This window comes from Episyrphus balteatus, chromosome 1, assembly GCF_945859705.1.
Source record: "Episyrphus balteatus chromosome 1, idEpiBalt1.1, whole genome shotgun sequence".
Classification (NCBI taxonomy): domain Eukaryota; kingdom Metazoa; phylum Arthropoda; class Insecta; order Diptera; family Syrphidae; genus Episyrphus; species Episyrphus balteatus.
In genome coordinates, this window is record NC_079134.1 from 142,553,144 (window position 1) to 142,572,850 (window position 19,707).

The 19,707-nt window shown below is 29.5% G+C and overlaps 1 protein-coding gene across 1 annotated transcript in view; it reads left to right on the forward strand.

The window, feature by feature from the left end:
- LOC129906063 (BTB/POZ domain-containing protein Tiwaz) overlaps positions 1 to 19,707 on the forward strand; it is a 50,403-nt gene that overhangs the window by 12,500 nt on the left and 18,196 nt on the right. Inside the window, exon 3 of the mRNA XM_055981696.1 lies at positions 507 to 569. Coding sequence (XP_055837671.1) covers positions 507 to 569 — 63 coding nt within the window. The remainder of the gene's footprint in view (positions 1 to 506; positions 570 to 19,707) is intronic.

Sequence of the window (19,707 nt, forward strand, 5' to 3'; positions counted from 1 at the left end):
ACGGACGTTTCTTTGTATCCTTTGAATTTCGCGCGACTTTTTTTTTCTGTAATTTTTTTTTTTGTTTGCAGCAATGACCTTCAGACACGAAGATTGGGGAGGTTTCTTTTTTTTTTGTAGAATTACTTTTTTTTTTGTCTTCTTTTATTTCGGATGTGTTAGAGAGAGTTTGGGGGAGGATACTAAAATGTGGGGGGTCGGGAAAAAAAATTCGAATAGAAGTGGACATAAAGAGGAAGAAAGCACGTGCTTCAACCAAAAAAGTGTGTGTTTTCTGTTTGACTGTAAATCTGTTTGTTTGTGTGTGTGTGTGTGAATGTTTTGAATTTTTTTTTTTTTTTTTGATTTCCTATTCTCTTGTTTGGACTGTTGTTTGGCGCGTTTTATTTGTTGCATGGAGTGTGTATTGCATTTTTGTGTGAATATTAAAAAGGCAAACTTAGAAAATGAGTTTTTTTTTTTGTCATATAAAAAGATTTTGATTGTGATAATAATATTTTTCGCAGGACATCATTTGTTGCATTGGATCAGCGGACTTCTTTGACAGTGGAGCCGACTTGCCCAAAAAGGTGAGTTTTAAGAACATAGCAAAGGATGCATTATTTACTTAGATTGTGAATTCATGAAAAGTCATTACATGAAATGCAAAATTTTATTTTAAATTTAGTTACCTTTCCTATTTAGCGTAACGGGTACAATGGTTGGCACCCCTAAGCATTTTTTCACTTTGAATTGCGAATAACTCTCACATTTAAAGAGTTAGGAATATGTTTAATATGTCAAATTAAAGTTTGAAAAATTTCTGACTTGAATGTTATTAGAAAAAAATGTTAAAAAAACAAAGACTATTTTTAAAATATTAAAATAGGAAAAGCTACCCAAAAGGTACAATCATTGGCACCCAGGTACAATTATTGGCACCCTCAAAATTGAAAGAAATACAAGTGTTTTTCATGATAGTTTTTATCAAAGTTTAGTTAAAAGCAATTTAATATAACAAAAAATCTTCATTTAACGCAATTAAAAAAAAAATTAAATAAAATTCACAACTGGGTCGTATGTACTAGCTCTTGCATTTCAAATTACATACCTTTACTTTAGATAATTTTTGGATGTTAAATCTTTTTTTAAGTTTAAATTTATAACTAAAAATTATGTCATTTTCGCAAAAAAAAGAAACGTCATATTTCTGCTGTATAATTTTTTTTGAGAAAAACTAAACACGCTTTTTCGTTATACCTATATTTTTTTTAAAACATTGCGTACGCCAAATTTAATCGAAATCGTTGGAGCCGTTTTCGAGAAAATTGCAATATCTCTAAAACTTTATATAATAGATATCTATATAAAACCACTACTTTATATGGGACCAATTATTGACACCCCTTTTTAATTAATGTGAACATATTTTTTATATTAAAAACAATTAAAAACATTTTATGTATTATATTGTTAACCCAAAAAAAAATAATCTTCATCCAAAAACTCAAAAAATAATCAAAAACGGACAGTTACCAAATTCAGTGTCCTTAGAGGGAACACTGTATTTTGTGCACTTTTTTCAGAGAAACGGCTTTACTTTTTTACTAATTAAAAGGAACTGAAAATGAAATAGACCTAAATAAAAATGCAGAATTGTAGAGAATTAATACAGTTTATGAAAAAAACATGATTTTTGTTCCTGGGCATAGTAGTTTTTGTGAAATGCTTTATTGCATGAAGGGTGCCAATAATTATTATTATAATTATAATATAATTATAATTGGTACAAAAATCGTTGTTGTGCAAACTGCCTACAGTACCTTCCTATAATATTAGGCGCAACAGAAAAATAAATACAATTTTTGATGATGTTGATGAATTTTTTAAGTTTTTTGTCTCATTTATTTCCACCTATCATGTAGATATACGCGGATTTACTTAAAAAAGGTTAGAGAATTCATAAATTTCGATAAAAAATAATGTGCAAAAGACGTTTTCGTTTTGATTCTACGATTTCGGAATAGGCTCAAAGATTCTCTATTTGTGCATAATGTAGTCCTTTGCATTAAGTTAAGAATGTCACGTTATTCCTCGATGCAAAAATTAAAGTATTGCACTAGTCCGGAAATTCTCTGGTCATGAATTCCATAGAAAACGTCTTTAAGAGCTTAATCCCTTTTACACGTTATTTTGATCGAAATTTAAGAATTTTCTAACTTTTTTAAGTCAATCCGTATCTACATGATAAGTGTAAGTATATGAGACAAACATTTTTTTTTTTTTTAGATATTTCGACAAAAACTTTAAAAATTGAGCAACATGAACCAAAAAGTTATATTTTTTTCGCTTGGGCCTAATAATATGGCAAGGTACTGTATGTGATTTGCAAAGTGCAGTTTAAAATATTAAAAATTGATCATTTTTATTTATGAATTGAATTTGTAAGAAACTTGTGTTTGAGTGCAACCTTTTAGTACACCATATTACTTACTCAGGAATCACCTTGAATGTACTCACAATGAGTAAAGTTATGTATTTGAATTATTATAAGTTATTTTCTTCTGCAAATATGTAGTTATTCAATATTCCGTTAAATATCTACATACAAAATTTAAAAAACAGTAAAATCCAAACTAAAAATTTGACTTCTTTAAAACTTTACAGAAGTAAAAAAAGCATCTGTAGAGATTTATTTAACGAGTTCAGATTTTGTATTTTATCTTTTAACTAAAATATTATTTATACCTTTATTCGTTAAATATTAAGGAAAGCATTGGAAATGTTTTATCTTAGGGGTGTTATAAAAAATTCAGAGTAAACGATTCTAAAATTTTTTTAAGTAGACACTTCAATCGAGACCGTCAGTGATTTTTGATCACAGAAATAGTTATTATTGTGCATGTAAAACAAAAAACCAAGAAAAGAATATTATAATAAAAGGACTAGAATATTATTATATAGAAAGTGGAACGGAAATGATTCATTTTCTTCGGCTGTTACTTCTTTATTTACTGAAGTATTAAACATCATTGTTCACTAGGGGGGTCCAATTTTTGGATTTCACATTTTCGTTGTTTCCCACTTAAAAATCTTGTTGTTTATGTATTTTGTATTAAATACGTAAATACGCTCAAAGTTTTTGCTTGAATGCTGTTCTAGGCAGGTTCTCATACTTAAAAAAAAATTACTTATTTAAATTTATCTGGTGAAGTTAGTTGGGATTTAGTATAATTTTTCATGATATGCCGATCGTTTTTATAAAAACCGTAGTTACTTAATATTTTTGAGATATTCATTTTGTTTATTTAAATTCGTCTGTTAAGAAAGAAAGATGAAAATTGTTTACTGGGTTATCGGGAACTTGTGCACTAATCGTTTTTTTAGCGAAATTCCAACTCCAAGACATGTCCAATTACGATACCAACAGATAACACAGGTCTACAAGGTTTTTGGTGCCGAGACTAAGATATACTTTTCTATAGGTTTTCAATGTGCTGAATTCGAATCTAGAGTCAAAAAAATCTTATCAGCTCCCGGTTTTGAAATATTACCGTTAGAAAATGTAAAAAAAACTACTTTTCAGGTTATGCTTTTATGTAAAGACATTTTTTTTTAAATATAAATTATAACGGTTTCTATATAATAACTATTTTCCTTCTTTTAAGATCTTTTTAAATCTTTTCGATTTTTTTTTATTGTTCGAGATATCGTCATTTATTTGGCTTATTGTAATGTATCAAACAGATATCACGTTTTCATCTCCTTTTTGATAAAAACACCATTACTTCATTTTAAGATATATCGGGCAGTAAAAAATATATTACAAAGATTTAAACAGGTCTTGAAAGAGGGAAAATATTTTTTATTGAAACCGTTATGATTTATATTTTTAAAAATTTCTTCAAATTAAGGCATAACATCATAAGTGGTAAAAAACGTTTCGTTTTTTGCATTTTCTAACGGTAATATTTCCAAAATGGGAGCTGATAGGATATTTCTGACTTCAGATTCGAGTTCAGCATATCAAAAACCTATAGTATATTTTAGTGTCCGCACCAAAACAAAAAATAAATTTTGTAGACCATTGTAATAGATGTAACAAAATCTGATACTACAAAGCTGATGAATGCCCCCTTTCCAAGACTTAAGAGGGCTAAAACTTTCAGCATTGTGTTGGTATTGATGTGTCTAACAAAATAATAAGTATGAAACTAATGATATATATGGTTTATTTTTTTTGCTTTGTAACCTGGACCACACTAATGTTCACAAAATATTCTTGAGACCTAAGGCTTCGATAAATTGTTTGTATTCATCAAATTTTCAAATTTTGGAAATTCAATTTCCCCCTTTCTCAAAAAATACCATTATTTCATAGATAAGCATGTTTTTTTTTTTTAATTGCATTGTTTTGGTTCTTAATGATAATAAATATTTAAACTTTAATGCAAAATTTGGTAACTTTAGCATAAGTTTTAAATATTTTTCGGCACTAAGTTGGCAACTGTTATATGTAATAATACGGGTTAATACCATTGTCTATTTTTGCAAATTTTGAATATCTCTATTTCGCGGTTTGACCTTGAAACTGGCCACTTGCGGACATGAGATTTTTCTAGACTTTTGAGATAAGTTTTAGCATTCATTTCGAGGTTTACCCCTTTTTTCGCCATTTTTAACTATACCGGAAAGCTTTAATACTGTGATCCACTTTTTCCACGCCGCCGTTGATTTTGTGTTTTTTTTTTAATACTTAATTTCATTAGATCTAAACTCAAAATAATTTATAAAATGCTTCAAAATGGTTGTGCTAAAAATTTGAATGTTATGTGGAAAACTGGAAACTGTTGTTAGTTTAGGTCTAGGGGAGAGTGGCGGACAGTGAGACGGTGCAAACAGTGAGACAATCCATTTTTCTCTTTTCTGAAAATAAGCACAGTAACGCTAGTTTGGGTCAAAACGTTTATTTCCCCGTCTGCGTCTTTTAATTTTGTCCCGACTTAATTAAAGCTGTCCATTTTCCCCCGCCGTAAAATATCACACAAAATCAGGTGAAAGTAGTTTTTGGAGTGTTATAAAAAGAGTGTATAACACAAAAAAATCTGGTTAGTGGACAGAACTTTTTTTACATATGTATTATATTTATATGTTCTTTCATAAAAAAATATCATTGAATTAGAATTCCTTCTCGTTTTTTGTAATTTTATATTTTTCCGAAAAATGACAAAAAGTAAACAGTGAGACATTATTAAAAAGCAAACAGTGAGACATAGGTTTTTTAAAAAGCAAACAGTGAGACATATAGATTTTAAAAAAATCTATTATTTTAGCATGACTTCAAAATGATTTTGTATTGTTTTTTCTTTCATTTTTTTTTGGCTTTTTGTTTTTTTTTTTTGAATAAATGGGTTAAAGTAACATAAATTAATTAAGTATATACTTGTCAATTACCTAATTATTTGACGTTTTCGTTATTTTTTTTTTCACCTAAGAATGTCTCACTGATCGCACCCCTTTCAAACAGTGAGACGTTTTGACTTTTTCTACATTTTAGTCCAATGTGATGCCCTCATTCATTCTTTAACTATAAGTTTTTTTGCAACATTAAGATAAAATATGCCTTAAACTAACTTCAAAGTTTCGTTAAGCTATCTCGAAAACATTCTAAGATATACCAATTTAAAAAAAGGGTGTCTCACTGTCCGCCACTCTCCCCTAAATGAAATTTTTTACTCATCGCTAACTTCAACGCTCAAGTTGGCTCAAAACTGAATGAAATCTGAGTCGAAACAATAAAAAAAATTGATACATGCTTAAACTTAACTTAAAAAATTCTATTTTCGGGTTTTTATAGAATCTACCAGAGTTAGTATAAGTTTTCTTTCTTTATATAACTTAATGTTTGCGTAATAACACAAACACATTCATTAGCCTTCAAAATGCAATCTTGATTCCTTTCATAGAAAAAAAAATTAACCAATTATCACCTAAAGTGTCGATAAACCAAGTGCTTTACAAATGATACAGTCATAAAACTACTTCACTTGAGTATAGGTAGATATTCCCATTACAAATTTAATAATTCACGAAAAACATTCACAAGCTCGTTAACCCTAAAATTCACATATACACTTCAAAGCTAGCCGCCCTCTAAACATTATACAGCAAAAAACAACCACCACAAAGCATTATATTTTCCTTCTTATTTGTTGTGCAACAGAGCAAATAGCATAGTAGTCGTACTTGTACGACTCCCCTTCAAGCCTTTCCTAACAAAATATTCAGTCTCATAGAAATATTTCCCTTTTCAAACTCTTATATAGGGTTTACAAGTTTTTTTTTCTTTTTTTGTTTTGTCTTCTTATAAATTTCAAAATTTGTATATGTTTGTATGTAATTTCAAGAAAATAAAATGCATGAATCGGTTTTTAGTTCGACGGTACCTAAACTAAACTCCATCTCGAAATATTGCCTCAAGCAATTTACACCCTCAAGCTACACCAGAAAACGTCTGTTACAAAACTCCATTCTCTTCTTATACCTATAACACACCCGCACACTTATACAATAATAAATATAATATAAAAGGCACAAATAATAAGTATACACCAATACAAATTCATATAGAAAACTAAAAACGAAGAAACGACAGAAAATGAAGATAAAACGAAAATTTAACTTAACCCCCGAAGGGTCTGATGAGCGCCCCTGGCTATCTGAGTATTTTTGTTTTTCTACCCAAATTAGACCTGGAGGCGAATTTTTTTGGGACTCGAAGAGCATCATAACCAAGCAACCTAACAGCAGCAGCAACAACAGCAACGAACGTTTCGAACAAACAAGTAATTACGTCAAAAAGATTGAAAAAGAAAATGATTCCACTCCTTGGCTTGGCACTGGCATATTACGGTTACATTCATATCAACGATATAAATAACAAACTATAATTCGGAATTTCACCAGCATAATTGTTGAGGAATTTGAAATAAAAATTTATTTTTTAGGGAAAATGCATTCGTATAAATAAGGAATTCGGAAAATCTTTTTCCAGGTTTGACTAAAATATTCTCAAAACTATATTTTTGATATCACTTTCTTCCTTAAGTAGCGAAAATATCTTCGAATATGTTGAGAATCTTTAGAGTACAAGAGTGAAATTGTTGAACATTTTTAAAGTTGTAAGTTCATAGGAACTTCAGATTTACTAGAAATTGCAGAATAACGTTGTTGTTATTATTTGTTAAAAGCTGCTCATTTTCCTTTGTTAAAAAAAAACTGATGAAAGACATGTTTACTATTTGCATTTTCAAGAAAATAGTATTATCAAGTTTGTTGCTCAGCTCTTTTGTTTTCTAATTCATCTGCAAATTTCTTGCCTCAGAATTGTAAGAAAAAAAATATTTTTTTTTCTCTATATTTATTAAAAGTTCTTTTTCATATTGTTATTGAGATACCTTATATTCTTACAGTTTTATAAAAATTGATTTGGGTGATTGATGGTCTGTCGAATAATATTTGGTGGTTCTTGTAGTGTTTTTTTTTTTCATTTCACGTAATTGACGACTTGCATGTTTAAAGCTATTTAAAAATATTGTGAAAATAATATAAAAACTGTACGAACGTTGATGCAGATTAAAAAAATTTAATTCCAGAGTAAATAAAAAAAAATTATTTCCAGAGTAAATACCTTGCAATTTACCGAGAGAGATGTAAAATGGATATAAATCTTAAAAATGAAAGCTAAGGATGTTATTATAATATCTAGTTAAAATTTAGAAAATCAAAATTTTATAAGACTAAAATTCATGAACCCAAAACACCCACTACTGCGACCTTATTGGATAAACTTCATGAATTTAAAGAAACATTTATCTGCCCAAATTTTGAAATTTTAAACCGAAAAGTTTAAGAGTCTGAAAATTCTAAAATCCTAAGAACCCAACATGCCAAAAAAATAAAAATAAAAATAAAAATAAAAATAAAAATAAAAATAAAAATAAAAATAAAAATAAAAATAAAAATAAAAATAAAAATAAAAATAAAAATAAAAATAAAAATAAAAATAAAAATAAAAATAAAAATAAAAATAAAAATAAAAATAAAAATAAAAATAAAAATAAAAATAAAAATAAAAATAAAAATAAAAATAAAAATAAAAATAAAAATAAAAATAAAAATAAAAATAAAAATAAAAATAAAAATAAAAATAAAAATAAAAATAAAAATAAAAATAAAAATAAAAATAAAAATAAAAATAAAAATAAAAATAAAAATAAAAATAAAAATAAAAATAAAAATAAAAATAAAAATAAAAATAAAAATAAAAATAAAAATAAAAATAAAAACAAAAACAAAAACAAAAACAAAAATAAAAATAGAAATAGAAATAAAAATAGAAATAAAAATAAAAATTAAAATTAAAATAAAAAAATGTGTAATGTTTTTTTAGATAGTGTGTATTTTCCACACAAAAGAATGCAGAAATGTAAAATTAATTTCCAGAAATACAACCCAAAATCTGGGAACTCAGCATTTAAAAATTCCAAGGACCTAAGTCATGAAAGCATACATTTTCGAAAAAAAATCTTGCAAACATGAAAAATAAAACCACTTAAAAATTCAAGACATTTTTTATGTTTTGTATGTAATTTTGTTTTTTTTTTTTTTTTTTTCATAACGTGAAAACAAAATACCAAAACCACGAATTTGCAAAATTGTAGTTTTGAGAAAAACGACTTCATAGTTTTGGAAACTCATGCAATCTGATGGAAACTCGTGCAACGGAAATTGATAGTTAAGGCTTTTATGCAACAGATGTAGAATTGTGATTGACGCAATGAAGAGGGACCGATAATAAGTAAAATTACGCATTAAAATGAAAATGTCAAAAAATGCAGATTCGCGGTTTTGGCTTTGGCGGTAAAAGAATTTAATATAAAAAATTTATAACAAAATCTTGGCAACTTAAACTCAAAATTCATATAATGTGGAGATCCAAGAAAGAAACCCAGCAAAGAGAAAACCGAAAACACTTGAAATCCCATCACAAAAACTCTAAATTTACTATCGCATGACTCCAAAAACAAAAAATCCCTCCAAAGAAAAATTTGAAAGCAATTTAAATTAAAAATAGAGAAAATCACTCAAATTTTCAATTTTAATTAATTTTTCAATAAACTTGTTTTTTTTTATTCTGAATCCCTCTAAAACTTAATATGAAATTTGAACCAAAATGTACAACATCAAGCATGTAGCTAATATCATGACAATTCAACATCTCAAAAATTCAAAAAATCTAACAAACGCAATTCTCGAAAATTTTTCCTGGGGCCCAATTCTGCAAGAGTTAATTCCTCTGTGTACATGAAAAAAATGTGTAAATAGCCTTAAGAACACAGCAGAGAAAAACTCACACAAAAAAAAAACTCACTCTTGCGGAGTTAGGAACCTCAGTAAAATAATAAAATAAAAGCCTGCTCGCTAGACAAAATCCAAAAATCAGCAAACAAATTATAAATTTTCTTAGTTTTCAAAGCGAAACATTTCTTAAAACGGAACAAAAAACTTGTCGAATTTCCTATTTTAGACAGTTTTTCGGGATCTTGCTTCCGTCAGAATTGAAAAATTTCACGACTTGAAATGCCTAGCTGCCATGATTTCTAAAGTACAGCATTCTTTTAGGGTGTGACTCCAACATTCCGAAATTTAGCTTCTAAATGTCTATAATCGAATCGAAAAGACCCTATAATTTTGACCCTATAATTCTTAGTATCTACCCAAAAATATATTGAATTTTTTAAACAGGACCACACTGGAAACACCAGCCTTCAAATACAAAAAGGAATTATCAAATTCTATTCACCCAGTTAAAAGTTCTGGGGTAACAAACATATACATATAAATAAAAATACAAACTAATCGAGAACCTCCTTTTTGTAAGTCGGCAAAAAATGGGGTAGCTTTAAAAACAAAAAAAAAAAGCTTTCCATTTGAAAATTTACAGCAAAAAAAAAACAACAAAACAAAAATATTATATCTCAAATTTCATTAGTCACTAGCTTTCAAAATCCATGAAATCCAAAATAATGGTACAAAATTTTCCATTTTAAATAAAATTTTGGGATTTTAAGGTCAATTCAGATGCAAGTTTTGAAATCATAGACCAAATTTCCAACAATCATTACAATCCCAATTATAGTATGAAATTCAAAATACTGAAAACACCAAATCAATAAAAATAAAAACATAAAAAAACCGTATTTTCGAAAACTAACAACCTCAACAACCTTAAATTATGAAAACCCAAGTTCTTGGTGGTTGGATTTGCAAAATTTCTAGATTTCTAGGGTTTAACAAATTAAATGCTTTATGGGAATCATGGGTATTTGGGTTTTCGACCACAATGTTAATCTTTTTTGAGGTACAAACTAACCAACTATACCAAAATAAGTTTTCGAAATCATTCGCAAGATGACAAAAAAAATCATTCTCCTTATTAGTGGAGTAACTAAAGCAAATTATTAGAGAACCCGGCCGAACAGCTCTGATTTTGACGATAGATTAAAAATTGCCGATGTTGCCGATGTTGTTTTTTAAAATTAAAATTAAATTTTTTTTTTAACAAAACCATTTTTTTTGCTTAAATTTCATTAGCAATTAATTCTCTAGGTAATTTAAGGAAAATAAAAATAAGGGAGTAAGATACATTCTTCCATCGTTTAAGCGATAAATGCAATTTTCTCACAATCTGACTTCAAACACAAAAAAAATATTTTGAAAGCAACGGCAACACCTACAATATTTTAAAATACATTTTTAAAAAGCCGGAAGCTCATTCTTATCTCTTAAATTTAAATCCACTAAATTTAACTAAGAGTTTTTGAAAAAATGGTCCTCAAACTCAGAATTAAAAAAAAAATGTTATTAAAAAAATTTTAAATGACTTTTTTCCAAACTTTTTCTAGGTAATAAAATATGAATTTATTTAAAAAAAAATGTTTGGCCATAAATATTATCAGTTGAATTCCGTAGCAGAAAAGGTAATATATATCACACATTTGAAAAAAAAAAAAATTAAAAATTACTTCAATTTCAATGGGTTTCTTTGATAAAAATAAAAACTGAATTTTTGCATTGAAATAATTGATTTTCTCAAAGATTTTGGCAAATAAGAACTTTAAACTTTTTTGTTATTGAATAAATAAAAAATAACTTTTTTTCAAAAATTCTATTGAATAAAGTTCTTCGAAAATGAAATACATTTTAATTTTTTTCAGAAACCGTAATACATATTGACATTTGCTTTTATAATTTTAAATCATAATAAATGTGGCCTAAAAAAATTGAAAAATAAATGCATTTTATTTTACGAAAATATTTTAAAAACCACATGTTAAAATTTGGTCAATAATTTTTTGTTTTTCAAAAATCTGAGTTCAATTAGGTACCATTCTTTCAAAAGCCCTTCATTCAATTAACATAATTTTAATTTTACAAAGGTGACTAAGCTTCTAGCTTTTTAAAAATGTATATTTAAATATTGTAGGTGTTGCCGTTGTGTTCAAATATTTTGTTTGTGTTTGAAGTCAATTAATAAGAAAATTGCATCTATCGCTTGAACGATGGAAGATTGTCCCTCACAATCTTTTGGCATCAATTTATTTATGAAATTTAAGAAAAATTTTTGAAAAAAAAATTTCTTTTGTTCACAAAAATCTTCAATTAAATTTGAAAAATCAAAACGGCAACACCGGCAATTTTTAATCTATAGACTTTAAAGTATTTTTAATTACCGACTTTTGAAAAAAAAAAAAGATCATCAAAATCTAAGCTGTTCGGCCGGGTTCCCTAATATTGCCAATTTTTGAGCTTTAGTTACCTACTCTACTATTATTTCAAAAAAAAACTTCAAAAACTTATATTTTTCTTGTGAAATTCTTAACTGCAAAAAAGCTTCAGAGATGCAGAGCATAGTGGAGCGCCAGCCAGCTGGCAAAGACCAAGCAACACAAAAGCAAGAACGGTTCTTGGTACACACAACCCCAGCCTCAATACAATAAATACAAGCCAACAAACTTGGCTAACAAAAGTAGTTTCAGGGAGCTAAAGAGGGGGGCGAATAATGGTATGGATGGGAAAAAGTGAGGTAGAAGGAAGGTTCACCAGAGTTTCCTTCGGCATAATTCTACCAGATACTTGGAAAATTCTACTCGTACAATTCACATACTACACTCACACACATACACCTATACAAATATATATATATTGCAAGAGAGAAGCGTACGGAACCGGAAAGTATCTACGAGATGGGGTCGTCGTCGTCGTCGTCGTCGGGTATGGTGGTTTAGTTGACTTCGTATAGTATAGTGTGGCTCAATTGTACTCCAGTTCTTCAGCTTTTGCATCCTGCCCTGCTCCGGTAACGCCTCGGGTCCTAGGTACCCCATCAGAACACAGAGAGAATGGAACTGAGCATTTTTCTTTTTTTTTTGTATGTTGTGTGCTATTTGGAGCGCTCCTCTGGTGTGCTCCAAGAGATCAAGTCAAGTTCGTGAACGAGTGGGTATCCTTTTTGTGTGTGTTCCTGAACATAATCAACCACCAAGACAGGACCACATCCTTCTCATCATATTCGTAGTCCTCGTCCTCGTCAGCGTTGTGTGTCGGTCGGTTATTATATGATGTGAGAGAGGGTGTAGAAGGGGGGGATTTTGTTGGATTCGGGTGTTTGGGTGCTCCGGTGTGCTCTGCTCTCTGGTGAGGCATATGCATAACGAATAGGCTCGGGTCGGGTGCCTATGACCTTTGATGGAATTTCTAACTTTTTTAATTGGAGTAGATTGTAGGTACTGCTGCTGCTGATGGTTGGTTGTGGATATGGTGCGGTATAACAGTCGGCAGAACGGTCGGTCGGCCCAAGTGCATAAGATCCTAGAAGCTACAATCCAAAGGATCCCCGCTGGCACAATGCGAACGAGAGAGAGAGAACCGACCGAAAACTCTTGGCAGCATCCACTCGAAGCTTGGAAGAGGAAGAACGTGGTTATGGTCGTATATAGAGGAGGGATACCTCCTGCATTCACCTGGATGTGAAATGAATGATATGACGAAGTCAGAAATGATGCTTTCCTCCTTTCCATCAGAGTATAGTGTGTGGCATATGAATTCAACAAAAGGCTCTCTGTTGTTCGGGGGAACCTCTACCGGAGGGTCTCCGAATAATCTACAACGCGCCGTATGCCATTGAGTCGAGATAATTTCCTCATGCTTCTTCGAAGGAAGCCAAGCTATATTCTGATGATGATAATAATTCTGTGGGTTTGCTTGCTTGCTCAACCTAAGCTTCGAATTTCTTCTCTTATTTTTTTTTTGTTCTATGTTTTGTATTGTCTACATCCAAAGCTTAGTATCCAGCATCAGCGACTGCAAATATGGGTGCAGTGTGTTCTTCTTGTTGGATGCTGATGATGATGATGATTTCTCCTTGGTTCCATGTCATCATCGTCACATTTTGAGATTGAATTGAATGAAATGTCAATGTTGGCCGGAGGGTAGATTTTTGCAGATAGTTTCTCTTGCTCCACTCTCTTCTATATAATACCAAACCAAATTCCTTCCAATTCCACATACAGATGACCGGGTTTGAATAAATGTAGAAAATGGCAATTAGTTTAGCTTATAGAGAAGGTAGTGCTTATAACTTACCTACATTTATACTTAAATTGAGATGGTCAGTGTTTGATTAAACATTTCATGACGTGATAGAGTTATCTTTATATATCTTTTCAAGCATTAATTTGTTAGGTCTTTGATTATGATATAAATGTACCCACTTGGCTGATGGCTTTTCAAAATAAGCAAACGTATCAAGAAATTGAGTTTTTGATTACTCATGTTTTGTTTATACGTTATATTAATATTTGGGTTTTAAGATTTGGAAAACAATGATTGATGCTCACATCAAATTTTAAAAAAGGGTCAATACCGTGAAAACACCAAAATCGATTGGTTACAAATATAAAAGTGAAAGCAATTATACCTATCAAAAATCAAAACCCTAATTTCTTAGACAGTACTTTGTTTTTTCTTAAAAATGGCGAAAATTAATAGCAAATGGTTTTTCATCAAGAGTAGAATTTTCAAAAAAAAAAAAAAAAAAAAAACGGGTGTTTCCGTTTTTTTGATTTTTCTCCTTAAGATAACTGAAACTTACATAACTTGCACGTCACCTGCTTAAGGCTAGATTTTTTTCTATTTACTTGTTAGAAAATCTGTTTCCACAAAAGTTTTGCAAAATAAAATGTTAGAAATACGTCAAAAAACGACAATTTGGGTTATTTAAATCATCAATTTATCGACAGTTGTGTAAGCCGATTCCCCTGTATTCACAAAAAGATGGAGACAATGCATAGTGAACGGCCTAGTTGAAAATTCCAGACATTTTGGTTAAGTTTGTTGTCTTTGGTCAGCGCTATAGAAATTTTAATATTAATAGGTTAAGTTTTTCTAAAGACAAAAAAAAAATTACGCATACACCACAGTGACCGTACAGTTTTTACTTGCGATATAGGTACTATAGGGCAAGTTTAGGATTCGTAAAAAAAATCGAACTCGAGATAACAATTTTACATGACATTACGATGATGGAGAATGCCAAAAAAGTGGGTCCGGCATTTCTGTCTGTCTGTCTGTCTGTCTGTCTGTGTGTCTGTCTCTATCTGGAGCTGTAGCTTAAACGAGTGAAGTGATTTTCTTCAAACTTGGTAGTTAGCAGTTTTTGGTGATTCCCTAGAGGGGAAATTGAAATTTTTTTTTTATGACCAAAACTAACGGTACCTGCCATATAACGGAAATAGAAAAGGTAATTTTTTTCAAAAACGGCTCTAACGATTTTGATTAAAATTTTTGTGTGTAGTACTACACATAAGGGCCAACCTTTTAAATAAAAAAAATATTTTTTGTACCGTTATTAACGGTACCTGTCATAGAACGGTTTTTTTCGTTTCTGAATATCTCGTACAAAATTAACCCGATTTAAATGAAAATTTAAATTTACATACAAAAGTGTGTAAGTAAAGATAATATTAAAATTTTAGAAAATTTTCAAAAAACGCATTTTTGGTTTTTTAAAAAATATTTCAATTTTTTTTTTTGAAAAATCAATTTTTTGAAAACGGATCAATGAAAAATTTTGAAATTTAGTTTTTATGTGTAAATTAATTATTTCTTCAAAATGGCATACCAACTTTTTTTTTGAAAAATGTTAAAAAAATTTTATATATAAAAAATTATTTTTTTAAAAAACGGCTCCTACAATTTTCAAAATTTTTTTTCTAAAAATACCTTTTTATACGAGAAATAAAATGGCATATTTGTTTTTTTTTTTAAGATATTTTAAAACGGAGTTTTATTAATTATAAAAATAGATTTAATTTTTTTATACTACTTATGAAATTTCTTCAAAATATCAAATTTTAAATTTATTGAATAAAAAGACCCCAGTCGTGCAATTTATTTAATTTGTCACTGGAATCCAATATCAAGAAAAATGGCTAAATTAGAAAGAGTTGGGGTCAAAATTTTGATTTCAAAATTCTGCCTTTCAAAATTCTGCAAAAAATTAAAAAAGGGTTTGAAAAATGTCAAAAGTGCGCCCTGAAAAACAGAATTTTCGTTAAAAAAGTAGAGGTTTGAAAAAAAAGTCAAATTTTGACCCACTCATAGAAAAGAAACTTTTTAAATTATCTCTTTTCATTCTTGATTTTTTACCTCCCGCCAACCCAAATACTAAAGCTGCTGCACGTAAAAAAGGTATTACTCATACATAAAAAATGGTCTTTGTTTTAAGCTTTAGGCTCTAAAAATAAATTGGCGTCACTTCCTTGATAGAGTATTGCAACAGTTTTTATAATAGATGGTGCTCCGTTAATAGGATTTGTTGTTTAATATTTTTTCGGATCGAAGAAATTTTTTTTTGGCCAAATACATTTTTTTTAAGTAGTTTAAAATATTTACATAAACGTAAGAAAGTTGTTACAGAAAGTTATTAACAGGTTTTTCTTTGCATTTAAATCTCCTTGAGGGCTAAGGTACTTAAATAAAAAATACATATTCTACTTTCCCTCTGGCTTATTCAATATTTCTCCTTTTTACTTTTTCTAATAATTGATTTATTTCAATTGTTAAAAATGAGCAAAAAATATTTTGCTTTAAATTTAGCACATGCATGTCAAAAATTTGAATCTCTGCAGTTACAACTTGAGATTATGATGCCGGAAAAGTTCTCGATATTCTTAATTTTTTTTTTTTGTTGTCTTAACATTTAAGATGTTATTTTGTAAGAATAAAAATTAATATTTTGGATGCCTCTCATCATTACTCCTTTAAATTTTCTTTACCCTTTTAAAATGATTTTAATGAGAGATGTCGCGAAAAATTTTTCGACCGAATACAAAATACTGAAAAAGTATTTGCAAAAAATATTCAGCTTAAAACTTTATACCTATAAAAGTAAAATTAAAAAAAAAAACTAATTTTTTATAAAAAAAAAAAATTGAAGTTTTTTATTACAATTTTTCAAAAACACTTCAAAATTTTGTTTTTTTTTTTGTAATATACAAAATATTTTTTTAAATTTCGTTCTTTTGGACCATTATAAAAGTAATATTGTTTTCGATTGGTTCTCCGGAAGCGTCCGGAATCATTCAGAAGCCTTCTGAAAGTGTTTTATTCGCACGAACATGACAGAAAGAACGCTTCTCAGAATAAAAATTCTCTTCTTGATTTCACTAATTAAATAATATTTAAATAATAAAAAAAAATTATTTGATTATTCACCAACACAGGTATAAGATTTCAGAATCGAGTGGAAGCAATTCAGACTGTTTATTGAATTTCAGAATGAGTGAATCCTTGAGTGAAACCAGTCGAAAACTACATAAATAAATGACACTGGTCAACAAAATTTAACTTTTTTTTTGCCACAAGAACCAAAATATACTTTTCTAGTAGTTTTTAGGGTGCTGAATCCAAATCTGAAGTCAGAAAAATTTGATTGGCCTCCGTTTTTTAAATATTACCGTTATAAAATGCTAAAAAACGTCATTTTGGCTGTTTTCGAGATTCTGTTTTTATGTGATGGGGTAATTCATTATAATTTTCTGATGGTTTTTGAGTTGCTGAACTCAAATCCGCAATCGGAAAAATTCTATTAGACTCCGTTCTTAAAATATAACCGTTATAAAAAAAAACTTTTTTTGCATTTTATAACGGTAATATTTCAAGAACGAAGGCTAATAGAATTTTTCTGATTGTGGATTCGAGTTCAGCAACCCAAAAACCTTTAGAAAAGTATATTTTGATTCTTGTGGCAAAAAAAGTTTAATTTGATTGGCCTGTGCTGTTTCTGAGCCAAAGACCGCAACTTAAATTTTAAATATCTCGGGCAATAAAAGAGATATCGGAAAGATTTAAACATTTTTTGAAAGAATAAATATATTTATATTTATAATATTTATAATGAATTACTCCACATAAAAACATAACCTCGAAAACAGCCAAAATAACGTTTTTTGACATTTTCTAACGGTAATATTTCAAAAACGAAGGCCAATCAAACTTTTCTGTCTTCAGATTCGGATTCAGCACCCCAAAAACTACTAGAAAAGTATATTTTGGTTCTTGTGGCAAAAACCTTGTTGACCAGTGTGATTAACGGTACCTGTCATAAAACAAATAATTTTGTTTCTGACTTTCTTCTAAATAAAAAATTATATGTGGAAAAGTTTAAGTAGTATTAAGATTTGGAAAAAACTATTTTTTGAAAACCGGTCTATGATTTTGTCGGAAATTAATTAATTAATAAATTAATATTTCCTTTCTGTAAGCATAGCATTTTCTTTATTTAAAAATGTTAAAAATACAAAAAAAAAGTTTCTAACAAATTTTCAAAAAAAGAAATCGAAGAATTTTTTATTATACCAGAGATTGGATGTCATACTTCTTTTGTCGTCTAAATTCGCTGTTAAGTGGCTTACATAATGGAAAGATGAAATCAGTCTTACCATTGTTTATGTAAAACACTATAATTGCGCTCCTTTTTTCTAAAACATTTATTGGACATTCTCATAAAGCACTTCTATCTTAAAATAGTCTATATGAGGTTTCAAAGATGGATAAGAAGATATTTTTTGGGACCGTTGAATTTGAACCTAAATTTTAATATCTCACAACTCTCTGTTCTATCTTCAACTTTCTTCTTAACAATGAAGAGATTGTCTATTAATTCAGTCAGAAAAGACGAAAAATTGTCAAAGAAAAGGGAAAATTGTAAGAGCCAGATTTTTGGTTTACAATCTGTAAAAAGTTCTAAGGTTTCCTCTGTCCGCTAGTCCCATTATAAGAGGTCAAAGATCACATCATTTTTTATATTAAAAACGCTATGTTTTAGACAAAAATTATGTTCTACAAAATTGTAGCTGAGATTATTTTACAAAAAATTGTCATATAAAGTTATTTTATATCACTTATCAAATTTGAAATCATAAGAGTGCTAGAGTAACTTAAAATGTTTAAAAGCTCTATTTAATCATTGTACTTATAGTACGAGAAAACTTATAGATACGATGCAGTATCGCATTAGTCTAAAATGGTAGTTTATCAAAATTGAATAAGTTTGAAATGCAACCGAAAAGTTATGGAGGACTCTTGATTCGTTTGACTATGAAGATATTTTGAGAAAACTAAAAATAACGAAAGAATGGAAAATAATCAATTAACCCAACGCTTCCTCCTACATTCATCATCTCCTTGTACACCTAATATACCTCAAAAAATTCACACACTGCGAAATAATGAAATGTAGGTAAACAAATGATTTGCCAGGGTGCTCACACATCCCATCGCATCGCCTTGCCGCAAGCTTTTTTTTCCCGAAAAAAATAACTCCTTTCTCGTGAACAAAGCGCAGTGCAGTTGACCAATTTTGTGATGGTCGCGACTTTCGCGAATCGTGAAAACTCATTTGAATTGCGATTCTCAGGCAATTTCCAATGTCGGAAATGTCGTCTTCATCTTCTCATCGACAATTCTTCTTCTTCTTGGAGATGTAGTGGGTTGAAGAAGGAGGGATTGGTCTTCCAAGATAGTTTTCCTTTTCGGATTTCCTTTATCTGGGATTCCCTCGATTTCTTTTTCCTTTATATTCTTGTTAAGTATCGTTAAATGCCAATTGCAGCACGAGAGTGGCCTCCTCCCCATGTCCTCTCTGCATTTTATTTGATGATGGGGATGGTATTGCAGCTTCATTTCTCTTGGCGACGACTACGACGACGGAGATGCGGCTCCAGCTTTGTAAAATTGTGTGTTGTAAGTGTGTGTATTTTGTGTCGCTTGGGGGTAAATTGAGCAAGACAATCGTTGTTGGGGGACCGACAAAAAAAAGTGCACTCTTTTGGTTGGAGGGTGGCGAACTTTACGTTTTTCACACAGAAAATTATTATAAGCGTTGTTATTGGTATACTCTTCTTTGTCGCCGTCCACTCGCTCTCTGGTATTTTGAAGACCGAAAGTGTGGGTATATAGGGTGTTTGTTGGTATTATGTTGTGTTGTTAATGCGACTACATTTTTGTTGTTCCTTTTTTACTTCTGTGTGTGTGTTGGTTGAATGGCTTAATACAGAAGGAAGAAGAAATGAAAGAGCTGGAGGAAGAACTTTTGGGTAATGA